Raw genomic sequence first — 15,793 nt, forward strand, 5'->3', positions numbered from 1 at the left:
ACAGAGTGATAGAAACTTATATAGAAGGTGTCTTTGTCCCTTTGTTCTTGCTACAGTCCCTTCTCCCTCTCCAGGGAGAGTGTGGGTGGTGGAAGCTACCCGTGCTTGCTCAGCTTTAAGTTATTTTATTCACACTTTTAATCGCTGAGTGCTTTATTATTAGGTGCTGGATTCTGCTGGCCAGGGGATCTGCATGAGAAGGCGCAGAATGCATTTAGTGGAATCATATTAATGGCACTATAAAACAAATCTGTCAGGCTGTTCTTAACCCTCCTGGCAGAATTGCTCTGCCCAGGGTTGCCCCCTTCTCCAAGCGCTTACAGGTGGCTAAGGAGAGTGCATCTCCATCATCTACTCCACCGTGTGCTAATAGTTTTATTAATTCATTCTTTTTTTTCTCCCTAGGCACCATGTGCATAATCATACAGACATTTTTCAGCTAAATGGTGTTTGTCAAGGGAGGTTTCCTGCATTAGAGACACTCCTTCCAGACATACATACCAACACTTGTTCAATTACAAGTCGCTCGTTATCCAATTTTGCTGTGGGTAAACCGCAATGCCCAGGTATATCATTAATTATTACTACTCTGGCTTTCATTTGCTGCTTTATGTCCTTTTTGGTGAAATAAATCACCGTTTAAGTATTTGTGCAACATATTAGCAATGTCATGTTGACAAAAAAATATGCGGCTGGGCTCGGAAATGGAGCTGAACGCAATTAAAAACGAGATTATTTTCCTACAAATTTACACTTACTTTTGAAAGGCTGCTCTTTGTCCAATATGTCCTTTAATCACTCAGCTGCTTGCTAATAAAACATAAACCACTTAAGTGGGGAATTAGCTCCGTCTCCATTTCACAGAAACTCTGTAGAATGTGCGGAGACAGGGGGAAGGAATAGCCCTGCCTCCTCTCATTACTGCGGAATATCTGACGGCCAAGTCTCAGTGTGCGCACCTGAGTGAAGGAATCTGAGCGCCTCTCCCAGATGTTTCTCTCCGTCGTTTTTATTAGTGTTAAAAAAGCATGTAAATCCTGAACACATGGGTTGACATACCATGAGGGAGGAATTGAGAAGATATTTCTGACAGTTTTGGTTTATACCCTCATTTAAGCACTCAGTTTAGACACAAGGCATTGTATTTCTGTAGGCTTTTATCTTGTCCACTGAGCCAGAACGCTGTGAGAAGAAATTTGCATTAGTGGGCGATTATGAATACCTGTGACAGATTCTCTCTGCTGGCTCCCTGGGCGGAAATGAATTGGCTCCCTCTGTTGACTTGCACAGGAAGACAGAGACCAAGCAATTAGACTTTAGTGGTTAATGTAGAAGCTTTTGCAGGGAGGGCAAGGAGGTTCAACATTCCTGCTGGGCTTGTGTCAGTTTCCAGGCACACCCTCCCTTCCCCCCTTTTTTCTCTTTTCTTTTTTTTTTAATGAAAATACTGGGAATATGACAAGCTACCTGTCCACCAGCCAGCAGAATTCCTCTGGGGTGAGGGGAGCATTTCTTTAGATTGCCTCATGGGAACTCAGGTGACAACACATGACGTAAGTTATTCATAACCGAGAGGAGATGTAGCACAGCTATATCTGCACATCATGCATATTCATTGTTTACCTTTTTTTTTTTTATCATTTACCAGCTCTAGTTTGTTTTTGTGTACGTAATTCAAATGAGCTGTAACAATAACATATTGCTTATATTGTTCATTTTTTGCATCTTGGTGATCTTACTGCTTTCTGCACGGCACTTTGGCCCACCCACCCCTCCCACCCAGGTTGCATAGAGGGGATAATAAGCAGTACAGTAGCAAAGCCCAGGGCTCTTGGGCCACAGTGTTGTCGGCATTAGTCACGGTACACGTTTCCCTGGTGGCTGTTTGAACCTAGGCCTGGTGTGGCAATAGGTAGACTGCCCCCCAGAGCAACATGCACAGACTCCGCATGGTTGCTGTGACAGGAGCAGTCTGCTGTTTACAGGCCTGCTATTGGGGCCTGAAGGCCTCAGTGCTTCACATCCTGTCTCGAGCTTAACTCGAACATATTGTTCATACTCTAAGCAGCCTCCAGCTCTTTGAGCCTAGACTGCACACTGTGACCGTCGTGTGGGTTCAACATAGTAGTTACACTATGTTTGAAATGGACGTGAAAGCTAATGTAACTTTTGCAAAGGAAGCATTAATTACAGAAAATGTATACGCAAAATTTCAGCACGCAAGATGAATTGTGGTAAATAAAAGTGGGCCATGTTGGGTGCACTGGCACGTATTCGCATTTTATTACATTTTAGGACATCTAATATAGCGTGTGGGGGACATTTAAATTTTTTTTTGATTTCATCCATGTCAACCTGCTGGTGTGATCCTCCTCAAACATTCCCGATCATTTCAGTTGGAGGCAGACTCATTAGGCTGTCACTAAATGGGTTTAAATACAGCCGTCCAATTAGTGCTCTGCTGTGAAATGCAGTGGGTGTTGTGCAACGTGCTTAGCACCACTCCTTTACAGAATTATGAGGGATTACTCATTCAGTGTGATCCATCTTATTTCTACCAGGGGTCTTGGCTTTTCTCAGTATCATTGCCACGGAGGGGGTAAATGTTGCAAATGCTTTTCTAGTTGCCATATGTGCTTCGTCAGAAAGCGTTCCTGTCTCTGAATCTAAGAGGATTTGATGTGGATGTTAAAAGGCAGCATATCATGCCTATCCATGTCAGACTTTCTGTTCAGCAGTAAGGCACTCTGCCAGCACAGTGCTATTTGTGTGTATACTGCAAATAGGATTTCATGATATTAAAAGTTGAATGTCTTTTACTTTCAAACTGCCAGGGGTAAAATCTGTTGCCACTGGCTGTAAATCGTACGAGCTTAGTACTGTAGCTGTCATCAAGAAATTTAGGACGTGATTAAAACCATTATATATTTTGTTCTGTGAAAAGGTTTGCTGAGATTTGAAAGCTGGGTGAGGGTACAGTGGTGTGTGCTGTGTGCTTTGCTTTATACTGTCATGTTCTGTCTCCTCAGATCTTCCTCTTGACAGTGTGGCACTGGGAACTCTTCATGCTTCCCCTCTTCCTGCTTCTCCTCATAGGCTGGAACTACTTCCAGCTCTCAACGGGAAGGGCCAGCTACAACCAAGACCTGGTAAGCGATGAGGACTCGTAACTTCAGTATTTTCTTCAAATGCATGGTTTTACAGTGCAACAGTTTGTAACAAGTTAAATTGATAGTTCATCTCAAAGTCAATCACATTTTTTCTCTCTGCCCTCCACTGTGCTTCATCCATGTAGATTGTTTTGGTGTGAATTGCCCTGTTTTGGAGCTATCTCCTGTAAGCTGCCTTCTTTTTGGCACAAGATCCTCAAAGCAGAAGAACAAAATGTGACCTGGTTACTCAAAAACACTCCAAAAATGATTCTTTGTGCTTATGTGGCAAAATTACATTTCAAAATTTACATTGAATTAAATCAGCTTTTTCTTTTTTGAGTGAAGATTCACAAACCTTGTTGTGAGCAGATTTTAAAACAGTAGCTATTTTCTTTCTACGATCTACATCTGCCAACCAAAAGAGTCAAGCAGCTAAAAATTACATCGGAATGGGAGGGGACACTGTGTTTACATCCTGCTGTGCTGTCACCAGCACAAGCAACTCGCCAGGGGTAGACGGACTTTCTCATGTGAGTGATACGGTTGGTTTGTATAGTTTGGTAAGAGAGAAAACAGTTTCCACATTAAGCTAAGAACAATGTTTTTGGATTTTTTGAATGACCAGGTCCTGGTGTGCGGAAAGAGACATTGCTGCATAGTTCTTTATTTTATTTTTTGGTGCTTTGAGAGACTCGAGATAAGTGCCATCTGGTTTCATTCTACTCAGAAGAAGGCAGACTATCACTGAAATAATATTTGTGAATAAAGGAGGACTACAGCTGAGATAAATGTGTAAATTTGTGTATATGTAAATTTTTTTAGGGGGGATTTGTCCCTTTAACCCAGCGGTGGAAGGAATTAATTTCCTTTGGTGCACATGGGGCATATATGCAGTTTTACAGCAACATAAATCATTACTTTTTGAGCCACTCCCCAAAAAATATCTTCCCCAACACTACAGTCAGTTGTGGGAGCTTTCCACTGTATGCAGCTCATAGCTAGTAACATTAGTTTCTATGTTGTCTCCAAATACAAAACCTCAAGCAGCAAAAAGCCACTCAAATGAAGTGACTATGAATATGCGATGCAGCTTACAGACTGCTGATATTGTTTGTCCACATCTGTAGGTGGAAGACTGTAGGTCTTTCAACAGTGTTATCTTTTCTCTATCTAGTCTTATGGAAATTATTCTCGCCCTACACATGCTTGTGAAGGTTAATGCTGTTCACACTTCTGACTGCCCCCCAATTTCACTGTGTTGTAAGCCTTCTCACTGGCCAGCCAGGGGCCTGGCCTCCTCACGCACCCTCCCCAAAGCGAAATCTCTGTCCCAGTCATTGTGTTTATGGCTGCTGGCTCAAGATGCCATCCCTGGGCAATGTTAAAGCCCAGGATCAACCTCATATCCAGTGTGGAGCCTCTGTCACCCCCATGTGACCCTCTGGCCGGCAATGACACAACTCTGTGCCCAGGCAATGCCACAGCGCGCACCACAGAGGGGTCAGGGATGACTTGATATAAAGTGATCTAGGCAACAACATCCAAATTAAATGTGTTTTTTCTTTCCTTTTCTGTTTTTCTGTGTGCTTATGTTGTGAAGAAAAGAGATTGCTTTGGTGTGACAGTGCTCTTGTGAGGAAGGCCCTTTTTCACCTCTGCTTTTGTGTGAGGTCACCCCTGTGATGCAGTCTCTATGGAAACAAGCCTCTCCCAATAGGGGTGAATGTACTCAAAGAAAATTTCATTACTAGGTGTTTGTTAAAAATGCTCCAGTGCCCACATGTCCCATTCGTTGGAACTCACCCTCTACCCTTTATTTTCTCTTAGGTGAACATGACCATAGGTGACGACGAGGAGGAAGACGAGAAGGTATTTTATGTTGTCTCCTTCTTGCATTTTAAGGGATAACTTGTTCTGCTAGAATGCTATTTCCTCTCAGTTTCACTATGAATGTAAATACATATTTTAGCGCAGGCTGTTTTAACATTTCACTGTGATTTTACACAACGGCTTGAGCAAAAATCCTTTAAATATTTTTTTTCTCGGAATAACTAAGGTTAAATCAAACACGGCGATGCGTGCATGCTTGTGGCAGAGACAAACCCGATTCAACCAAATAGTTGTGATTCCTTTGCAAATTTCTTCTCAGGAAATATTCAGACAAAATAAAAAAGCCACACGGGTCCTAGTCAGTATTTTAGCATAGTCACAATGACAGCTCTCTGAAGCTCTTTTCCATATTTTCATGCATTCAAAGTCTGTGAAACAGTTGTAGCACAAAGCGCTTTGTTCTCTTCCTCTGGGCGCTCAGTATCAATCCTGAATGCATTGCACAGAGTTTCTGCAGCACTCTACAAATCCAAACCGCATCATTAGGTAGATTTCAAGTCTATTTTTGGGGACAAAATAAGTAGATTTTCTTATGTCATCCTTTTCTAAAGGGAGAAGTTACACTGAGTATGATCTTTTAGAACCGGATACAGTAACAAACACATACCGCACACCAAAAGGTTATCACTTATCTTCACTTTTCCTTTGTGAGAAATCATAAATAATAATGACATCGCTTGAAAAACAGAACAACAGGAAATCTTTAAGTAGCCTGAAAATTATACTTCCCACAGCAGATAATATTCAATTATACTCAACCCGCTGTTTTTTAGTACAGAAGGGAAAAAAGTTAACAGGGATGTGTATTATTGCTTTATGGCAATGAAGTGTGGAACTAACGCAAAGCCTCCAAGCAATGACCCCTGTGCTGCGTGTCTAGGCCCAGGATTCATATCCATAATGTGCTCAATATATTCTGCTGTGATAACCAGGGGCTACAAAAAAAAGCCAGCTTTGTTTAAAAACACAGGCACATCCTGCAAATCCTGTCTGAAAGGACGGGCTAATTCACAGATGAAACTCGTGTGATATTTCTGCACATACAAAGTGGAAAACCCACACTTCCTATCACAGCTACTAACAGGCAAACCGAGGCTTAAACAAACAGCGGCAACGCTGAGAGAATCCGGCATTTTATCCACACGAACTGGGAACTGAATTGACCAAATCATCATTACATTACGAGGTCAGAAAAATCATTATTGGTTTCACCTTGAAACTTCAACACATAAGCGAGAAATGTCTCTTTTTTTCTCCCACAAACTGCTTTGGTTTATGATTCTCTATATATACACCATGTGTTTGCAAACTCAGCCTTCACCTCTTAAAGCTTTTTGAAAGGTTTTTCCATGAGCCTTCTAAGCCCTTTCACACTCAGAGGAAATGAAATATCTCCTTTCATTTACTAATTAAGCAGTCACCCATGTTTGTTTTAAGCTGTCAGCTTTAATTTAAAGTGGCTTATTTGAAAGTCTTGTTATGGTCTTGCTGTCACTTGAATGCGATATCATGCAGTTAGATCAAGCAGTGTAGCTTTACACACCCTATCAAAGTCTTCTTTAAAAATATTTGGGGTTAAAGAGTGATCAGTGTTAAATTTGATGACTTCAAAGCCTCACTTTTTCCCCACAGTCTCTTTTCCCTCTGAGAAGGTTATGATTACCACTCAAATATGTTTTTATCCCCCCCTCTTTTTTCCCCCTTGAGGAAGGAAATATGTAAACCTCAGTCAGAGCGGCAAGAATGTGAAGGCATGACGTTAAAGAGAGACGAAAGGCAAGGCAGCATTACAGCAGGATAATACAGAACAGATTCCCTGCCTGTGAACAAATCTGTCCTCAGGGAAGGAGAGGGCTTACAAATTATGTGTGGCCAAAGTGACTTCCCTTTGGCCTTAGGTATCAATGGAGCACATAGACAATATTTAATCATAACATAAAGAAACAGAGAGGCAAAACAAGTCCATAGATCTCCAACAGAAACGAACAGGGAAGAGGAAACAGCCTGTACACCCCCGCGTCCAAGTCTGAGGTTGACTTGCTCGCGGAACCCAGCCCAGGGGAGTTGGTGGGGGGGGGTGAAGAGGTGGTTGTGGGGGTGCTAGACTGGGCTGCGGGGTTACTCCATCACTCACCCGATAGTCCACATTCACCGCTGGGTCTCCTTGAGCACGCCAGCCAGACAGACTGCCCATGTCGTGATCTGTGATGTGCACGTCGTGCTGCATGTGGACCCAACATTACATTAAAGCCCTATCTCAGCAAATTGTTTGTTAGCTTGTTTCAGGAACGCAGGTGTTTTTTGTTTAGAGAGATTTTGTATCCATGTCAGGAAAAAAAAGATTCAGTCTGAGAATTCAAATTTGGCACCGTTTATTCTAATTAAAATGATGCTAAATGAGCTTCCCCCCCCCCCAGCTTTTGATAGCTCCACATGTCTGTGAGAGCATGTTTACCTTTGTGTGGGAGATCAAATTGGTTCTCCATTACGGCACCTTAAAAGGAAGCTTTTACAATTTTATCTGAAATGAGACTATGATTTCACACAGGTTTTCTAATCAGTAGACATTTAGGCCTCGTTTAGTCCATTCCCAGTTCAGCCATCCTTTCCCATTTAAGAGGGAGATCTTTTATTTATTTGTTTTCTTCGCGCTCAAGTACATGCTTAAAAGAGAAATGAACAAAGAATATCATCACATGATTAATGTAGGAAGGACTTCAGTTTTAGTCGCTAAGGAGACGGAGGATTTCAGGAATCTTAAAGCAGATGAATAATGATAATCACGAGAGCTCTGCCTCTTGATGCATACTTCAGAGCGCATCTATTTGTCTGTTTTTTCTTTTAGAAATGAAAGCCAATATGGTTTTCTCTCTTTTTCTTTTTTCTTTTGGGGTCTAGATTTACCTCGCGTGCGTATCCATTGTAGATAAATAATGCTTCGTATCTCATACTGTAATATATTTGAATTCCAAGTCATGTAATTGGGCTGCTTAAACAAGTTTAAATGGAAATAAGGAAAGGAATGCCTAACTGACGAGGCTCCATATCAAATGAGCTATCATTTGATGTGTGGCTGTCTAAGTCCTGCAGGAGCTTACCAACACGGTTCGTAATGGCTTTTAGCAAACTCTGAAGATGTTCCGCGCCTTCAAAATAAACTTGAAAGCGTCCCCAGTCAGCTCAACTAACACCTGATGTGGAGTAAAAAACACTCAGGATGGTTTCCTCTGTTTCCCTCTGCCGCCCGGTGCAGTGGGGTGTAGAGCAAAAACGAAGCGTGCACACAGATAGTCGTCTTTCCTCATAACGAGACCGTGAGATGTTAATCTCACAGAAAGCATATTTGTGATAGTTTTTCCTTTTTTGGACAGTGCTAGGCCTTCAGTGTCTGTCCAGATCGGAGCCCAGTGGGGGAGGCTCCGCTAGTGTGGGAATTGCTCTCTTCCTGCGCCTTTCGTGGAGGAGAGTGGGCCCAGCAGTGGGGAGTCTCTCTGTGCTGGCAGACAGCGTGTTCCCAGGGGCTGCCTCATGAAGCTCTGATAAAGGCACTCTGTCTGCGCCCTGTCAATGCACACAGGCTGTGGCTTCAGCTGACTTGTAACACAAACATATAGACATCCTCAAGCCTCCTGTTAGGGTCCATTAGAGCAAGCCAACCACCCCCACCCCCAACACTCTCATCCCCCTTCTCACTCTCCCTCTCCCACACTTCTCTCTGTCATCATTCCTGTCATTATTTCCTCCTTTTGATGTGAGGCTCCTCAGCCCTCTTTAGCTTGTGTTACTCGTGTTATCTCTAGTCTACTTCTCTGCCCTGGAAGGCTTCACAGTTGCCATTATTTCCAAGTTTGATGCAATCATGTTTGCTTCATTTCAAGACAAACAGCCCAATCCGCTCTCGTTCTGACTTATTGCTTTTCCACCTTGTTTATTATCTCAATGCATAAAAGCAAATAGCGCGCTTTGCGTCGTGATGGTTGTGATAATATTCGTGCGTGGTGTTCTAAGCAGGTTGAAGTGTGTGTGTGTGTTTTTTGTTGTTTTTTTGAGAATGTTAGGATAGGCTAGGAAGCTTGTCAAAACGTGTTCAGACTCGTCCTGTGCAGGTTCCTGGAATAAAATCGCTCCTAAGTTGTGAGGCCCCTGCACTTCTTGTCTAGGTCGTCTAGTCTGCCTGATTGCAGATGGCCATTTTCTGTACTTTTCATCTACCGGAGAGTCTTGATTGTGCTGCACTTGTGCAACAGCTCCATTGTGTGTGACGGACAAAAGCTGAAATCTCTCAGTGCTCTGAAGCTGTTATGTGGATGGCCGAGTCTGTCTCATCTTCAAAAGCATAGTCTGAAGATGTACAGTGTTTGCTCATTATGGGCCATTCAATAGATAAATCACACATAATAGCACAGCAGAGATAAACTGGTCTTTGTCTACTCTGCCCAACAATTGACATACAGTGTACCTCATCAGTGTCTGTGCATTTTTTTTGTTTCATTTTAGGAACCCGGAAAAAAGGGTTTGATTGATAAGATATATATGGTGCAGGAAGTAGTGCTGGCTGTCCAGAACGTTTTGGAGGAGATTGCAAACATCGGGGAGCGAGTTAAGAAGTAATATGACTATTTCATAATCACCTGCCAAATATCTGGATTTTATTATACATAATACATTTAAATTACTAACATTTTATTGTTGTAGTGTATATATAAAACTTAACTGGACATGCTATTCTTTTTACAGCATATTCAACTGGTCTGTCCCATTCTTGTCGTGCTTGGCCTGCTTGGTGCTGTTTGTGGCAGCAGCGCTATTGTATTTGATCCCACTGCGATACATTGTACTGATATGGGGTAAGTACCACATGTAGAGAAAAATCGCAAGCATGTTTAATTCACAAAAGATACTTAATACCTTTTGTTATTTGATCCACTTATACATATATATAAAACCAAAAATATCCCTACAAATATTATAGAAAGAAATATATACCTATATCATCTTTGCAAAACACAACTTCTTGTAGTCTTCCTAACTGTGAATCCATGATTTAATGAAGTACACTAATTTAAGAACTATGCCATCTCAACACCTCTGCAAATGCACAGAGATCAGACAGCTGCAGAGGTTTGCTCTGCCCAGTGTGGGCTGATGTAGCAGAGCCCAGCAGAGGCATGACCGAGGGTTTATGTGAAAACAAAGCAGAGGTAGAGTAGCAAGCTGTATATAATACATGATGTCCTTGGGCAGTCTGTAGGCTCCTGGTCTAGCCTCTCATTATCTGCTGTAGTCATAGAGAATAGACCGTCATCTCAGTGGTCAGGGAGATATGCTGCCCTTAACAGGCTCTCCTCCTCCAGCTGTAAGCCCACAACCACTGTACTTCCACACTGCCTTCAACACAATCAATACCAAAAAACCACCATATCAAACAAAAAACACACAGTCTGAGACACTCCTCTGCCTTCCCAGTTAACCCCCATCTCTGTGGTTGCAAGGCAAGCCTTTCAAGTTTCTTGCACATATTTAAGTCCTTAGGTTCTTTGTCTGCATGCTGAGGTACAGGCAGTACTGAGCTGTGAATATAATGGTCCCATTACAAGACCCAAGAGATTTTTTTCCCCTCTGTGGTATGGAACTATTTGTAAAGTAAATATAGATGTGCACAAAAAGATCATATTGAAGCAAACAAAAGTGGAAAAAAGTTGTTATAACCGAGTACCTATAGTTCAAATTAAAGTAACTGCTAACACTTTGTAACTACTATTAATGAATAGTACATTTGTGGGTAATTAAATATTTTATTCTTAAATGAGATTCAGATGCTTTAGTAAAGTAAAGCTAAAGTTGTTACATAATCTTTCACTTGTTTATAAAATTGCTAATGCCAATGGGTTAATAACTGATCTTTGAATCATCTTTATTGTGATTTTACAACGACCTGATGCATGCATGTTCAAAAACGTTATAACCGATTAATGAATGGTTAATAAATACTGTTTGAGTGACTGATAAACACTTGTCATTGATTAGTTAATGCACAATTTTACACCCATTAAATGTCAGACGTGCCTAGATCTGTGATTTTAAAAAAAAAACCTTTTCTTCCCATAAAATTTTGACGCTATCTCCTTTAAACTTCCTGCTTTTTTTTTAAAACTTTACTTCCTGGATATCCTGTTCTGATGTGTGCGTATGTGACACCATTACAGTCTTCAAACTTGCACACTGAGCAAATAGTAAATAGTAATTTATATGTCGAAGGGTAATACTGCTGTTTGGAAGTTGCGTCTCCTGGTATAACCCAGAGACCATTATTACCTTTTGTGGAAGAATCTACAGGGTTCAGTCGGGAAGATGTTTAGCATTTGTTTTTGAGAGTTCTACTATAACATCCTAGGATGTCAAAGGGGAGACCATTTGGCACTAAGGTTCTGAAAAGTGATTTGCGTCTACTGCTGATTCAAAATCGTTGTACACCATCTGCTCTACTGGTGATTTGATAAACTGGAAGCAGCACACACTGCGAATGTGGTCAGGAGTCCTAATAATTACAAATAAACGTTGTTAATAAAGGGTAAGATCATATTTGAATAATGTTCCTTATGTACAACTCATCCACTTAACACACTGTTTACTGCAACAGCTACACCCTTCTTGCACATGTTCTTTTTCAGCTATTTATTAATAAGTGACTTTTATGTATATATATGCCTGTATACATTGTGCTAGTCTTAGTTAGTGTATTGTCTGTCTCTGTTAATGTTTGTTTATAATGGAGCACTGTAACGAAAAATAATTTCTCCTAGGGATCAATAAAGTATTCTGATTCTGATGATTCTGATTAACAATACTCCCCACATTTTTGGTTGAAAGGAATCTGTTAAAGCAGCATCATGTAATGCATTACTTAAACAAGGTGGGGAAATTCTGCACTGATAGAGTTGCACAACTGTTTTTTATTATAGGTGTTATTTACAGTACAAAACTATATAAAACTATAGAAACTTGTGTCCTGCACGACGGCTTTATTTAATAATGCATTCCTGTTTTCACAGGTATTAACAAATTTACCAAGAAGCTGCGCAACCCATATAGTATCGACAGTAATGAAATACTGGATTTCCTCAAGAGGGTGCCTTCAGATGTTCAAAAGGTAAGGTCCAATTTTACATACAGATATGGAGGGAATTCCCTGAAGATGTCCGCATTATTTGCTGTACCAGAATTCCCAAGTGTTGCAGAAATATATCCTCTGGCTTTGTTTGATTATTAATGGACACTCGCCTTTAAAGCGGGCCTGCCCCAATTATTCCACAGTGCAACTCCGTGTAGCTGCTGCAGTGCCCGAATAAGGAGATGCTCAGATCTCTCCTCAGCCATATTGCAGAGGCCTTGTCCGTTATTAACAATTTTGCACGGCTGATTGAAGCGCTGTGACATAAAAGCCAGTGATTGGCTGCATGCCGACAGAGAGGGCTCCTGACGTGTCTGGCTGTTGTGTCAGCAGAGAAACTCTGATGTGGCCCCAGTCACTTCAGGGTGGTAGAGTCAATTAATGTAGTTGCGAGCCCCAGTCGACTTGCTGGGTGCCATATGTGATTACATATTAGCCATGGCTGATATGTCATTTGCATTTACATCACAGAGCTGAGAGGAGCTGTCAGGGTGTTATAAGTGGCGCTGGGTGCTCGGCGCTCTCTGACTGAGGATTTTGCTTAGCCAGGAAATGAAGTGCCACACAATGCCTTTATCTCGCAGGTAACTCACCAGACAGAATAGAGCGAGAAATCCTGACAGTCTGGATCTGGCAAGGCACTCTCACCCTAGTCTGTTTCTCAGCTGCACCCTTGATGTCCTTCTGCAGCAAGCCATTGCTGACTTCTCTGTGATGTTGGAGGGAGCCTGTGTTGTTTGAGATTTGGCTGACTGAGTTGGCAAAACAAGGTGGTGAATACATTTTGATTCAGAATCCTTTGTATGTCTTTTTCCCCCATTGGGATACACTATTTGAGCTTTGAAATTGACTCATTTTCAAATCCCATAGAAACAATACTTTTTTTTCCCTGTTTTTTTTTTTTTTTTTTTAGCCTGGATTAAAAGAGGAACTACATCTTGAAAATAGCCTCAGTCATAAAAAAGGAAACAAAACACTCTTAAGATTAATCATAAGTACGTTCCATTATGCGCTGTGAAAAATAACCTTAACATCATATACACAGGAGACCCAAAAACAATAAACCACATATTGTTTTTTTTGTTGACTTGGAACTTCAATCCTCAGATAGGTGTGGACACAGAAGACCACAAAGGAGGAAAATTGACTCCTGTCTTTCTTGCAAATGTGACTTGGCAATTAGTGCTTGTGCACATCTACAAAGTCCGCCTCAAACGGGGACTTCTGACAACACAGTGTCTGTCTTGAAATAAGAAGCATCTGTCAGTTCTGAGGACAGTTTCATGTTCTGATGCAGGAGGCAGTCACTTTGTTCCCACATTCCATCTCCCATTCTAATAATGGAGAGCAGCTAATTAGCATAGAGTTCTTACCTTTATTCAACAGATTCACCGTATTGTTTGAGCTCAGCGAGCAAGCTTCAAAGCAAGTTTTCAAATTCCAACTTGTCTTTTCAGCTTACCCTATGATCGGCCCTCTTTGGCATATGATGGGAATTTTGGTGGTAATTTAAAAAAAAGAGAAAAATTACCGTCCGATTCTTATTTCTCAAGCACATGCGGGAATTTATGGATGAGAAAGTGTGTAACATGAGTTGAGTTCCTTGAGTTTAACACTACATATGTAGCCAGGAGAAAGAACAAGGTCTTAAGTTCAAATTTCACATTTCAGGTCCAGTTTTAGCCCGGAGAAATTAAAGTCACGCCGAGGTTTGCAAAGTCATAAAGAAACTTATACATCAACTTGTGTTGGTAGCGCTCAGCTTAAACAACACTAAACACTTACAAAGTTTTCTTTAGGGGACATAACTTACACTGAGTGATTATGCAGCTCGCAACTCCCTCACTGGCCTGGCTGGCAGGTCATCTCAGCAGTTGATGTCTGTTTCTAATATTGTGATTGTGGTGCAGAATGAGGGGGGCGTTCACTGGTACAGAACCCTTGACTCTTCAAATCCTTCCTCCCTGTGATTAATCCCCTCTGCTCCTGTGTTTAAAAAATGATTCATTACAGGCGAGCCTGCCTCGCTTTCCCCTGCACCAGCTCTCCTCAGGGGAGCCATTACCGTGCGCTCCACTGAGCTCGGATTACCTGCCTCTGACCAAACTCCTGTTTGTTTTTACAGGTGCAGTACAGTGTGCTGAGAGCGCCCACCAGCCAGAACCAGGCGCGGAAGAAAAAGTAAGCTCCGCGGACACGCTGGATGAAAGGCTGGTCTCTTTCTAAATGTGGCATGATGCAATCCACCTGACAACAATGCTCCAGTGCCAGCAGAGCCCCTGACCCCGTGCACCCCATCATACCACCCTAACTCTGCTCCCTGCTGCTGAGGGGCAGCTAGCCGCTCTCTGGCTTGTGTGTTTGCCACCCCCCTGACAGGGGCTGTGAACTGCAGCCGCTAGGAGGGCAGCACATGGCGCTGTCAATCACAAGCTTGGAGGTAAAAAAAGAGCATTGCGAGGCTCAGCCTTCATCTTTGGATATAATTTAGAAAGGAATGAAAAGCATCTGGGGCTTTTTTTCCGACTTTGGTAAAACTGAGAAATTTGCCTTAAAGAAAAGAAAATACAAACTTAACAAACCATTGCAATGTTCTTTTTTTCTTTATATGTTCATTTAACTAAAGGTCACATATATTTTAAATAACTGTGGTGAAATCATATTTTTTGTTTATATTTAAAATATTAAAGGACAGAGTACTGAATTTATCTTTTTTGTGGTATAGATTTGCTTTATTTAACGTAATCCTACAAGCACTCCTAATTTTATCTCAGAAACAAATATAGTCATGAAATGTATTATTTCCAACTTGCTTGGCTTAAGTAAAGTTTTTGTGTTTCCTGTTAAATTCACGTGCAAGTTTTACCTCCTAGCATCGTGTCTGCATCATCAAATGGAGAATCTGCAAGAATCCTGAATAAAGAATCTTGATCAGTTTGAGTTCTTGTTTTTTTTTCAATAACTGCACTCTTGTGAGCATGGATTACACCACTTCTTTACTTGAATACACAGTAAACACATCTGATTACACAACACAGCCATTGAAACGGCGCTCACACACCGGCCACTGCTGCGCCTTGGTTACCAAGCTCACATCAAAGCTGTGTGGCTCCAGTGTGCTTCCTAATGTATTGCTTTGTTGCCTTCTCACAATAACAGGGTCCAGATGAGAGAGAAAGAGCTCATCTCACAGAGAGTACTCTCTCCATCCCCGGCACTTAGTGCTTTATATTTCCACTAAAATCACCTGGCCTATCTAATGGTTGCACACGTACACACACATATACACACACACACACGTACTCTGTTTTTCCATCTGTATTCCCGCAACAGTTTTTCATAGTCAAGGGATATAGCGTATCATCTCTCAGTGTTCCCGCGCATATTAATTTTAAATACGCAAAATGATCGATTGGCATCTTTGATCATTTTTGATTGTGCAAAACAGTATTTCTTCTTATTTATGTTGCTCACATAAATGTTTCACAAAGTGACTAAAGAACTGTTCTTCAAAATAATTGCATCCTGTAGAATATATGAGAGTACATAAGAGGAAATTAAAACTAGAAATAGTAGTAGT

The 15,793-nt window shown here is 41.4% G+C and overlaps 1 protein-coding gene across 2 annotated transcripts in view; it reads left to right on the plus strand.

Annotated features, from left to right (window-relative positions):
* mctp2a (multiple C2 domains, transmembrane 2a) overlaps positions 1-15,153 on the plus strand; it is a 33,065-nt gene extending 17,912 nt beyond the window's left edge. For both annotated transcript variants that reach the window (XM_040025646.1, XM_040025645.1), the window contains exons 18-23: positions 3,030-3,149; positions 4,980-5,021; positions 9,540-9,649; positions 9,780-9,889; positions 12,095-12,192; positions 14,339-15,153. In XM_040025646.1, the coding sequence (XP_039881580.1) occupies positions 3,030-3,149; positions 4,980-5,021; positions 9,540-9,649; positions 9,780-9,889; positions 12,095-12,192; positions 14,339-14,398 (540 nt within the window). In that variant the 3' untranslated portion in view covers positions 14,399-15,153. The remainder of the gene's footprint in view (positions 1-3,029; positions 3,150-4,979; positions 5,022-9,539; positions 9,650-9,779; positions 9,890-12,094; positions 12,193-14,338) is intronic.
* Positions 15,154-15,793: the final 640 nt, after the last annotated feature.

This window comes from Simochromis diagramma, unplaced genomic scaffold (assembly GCF_900408965.1).
Source record: "Simochromis diagramma unplaced genomic scaffold, fSimDia1.1 OVJJ01000293.1, whole genome shotgun sequence".
NCBI lineage: Eukaryota > Metazoa > Chordata > Actinopteri > Cichliformes > Cichlidae > Simochromis > Simochromis diagramma.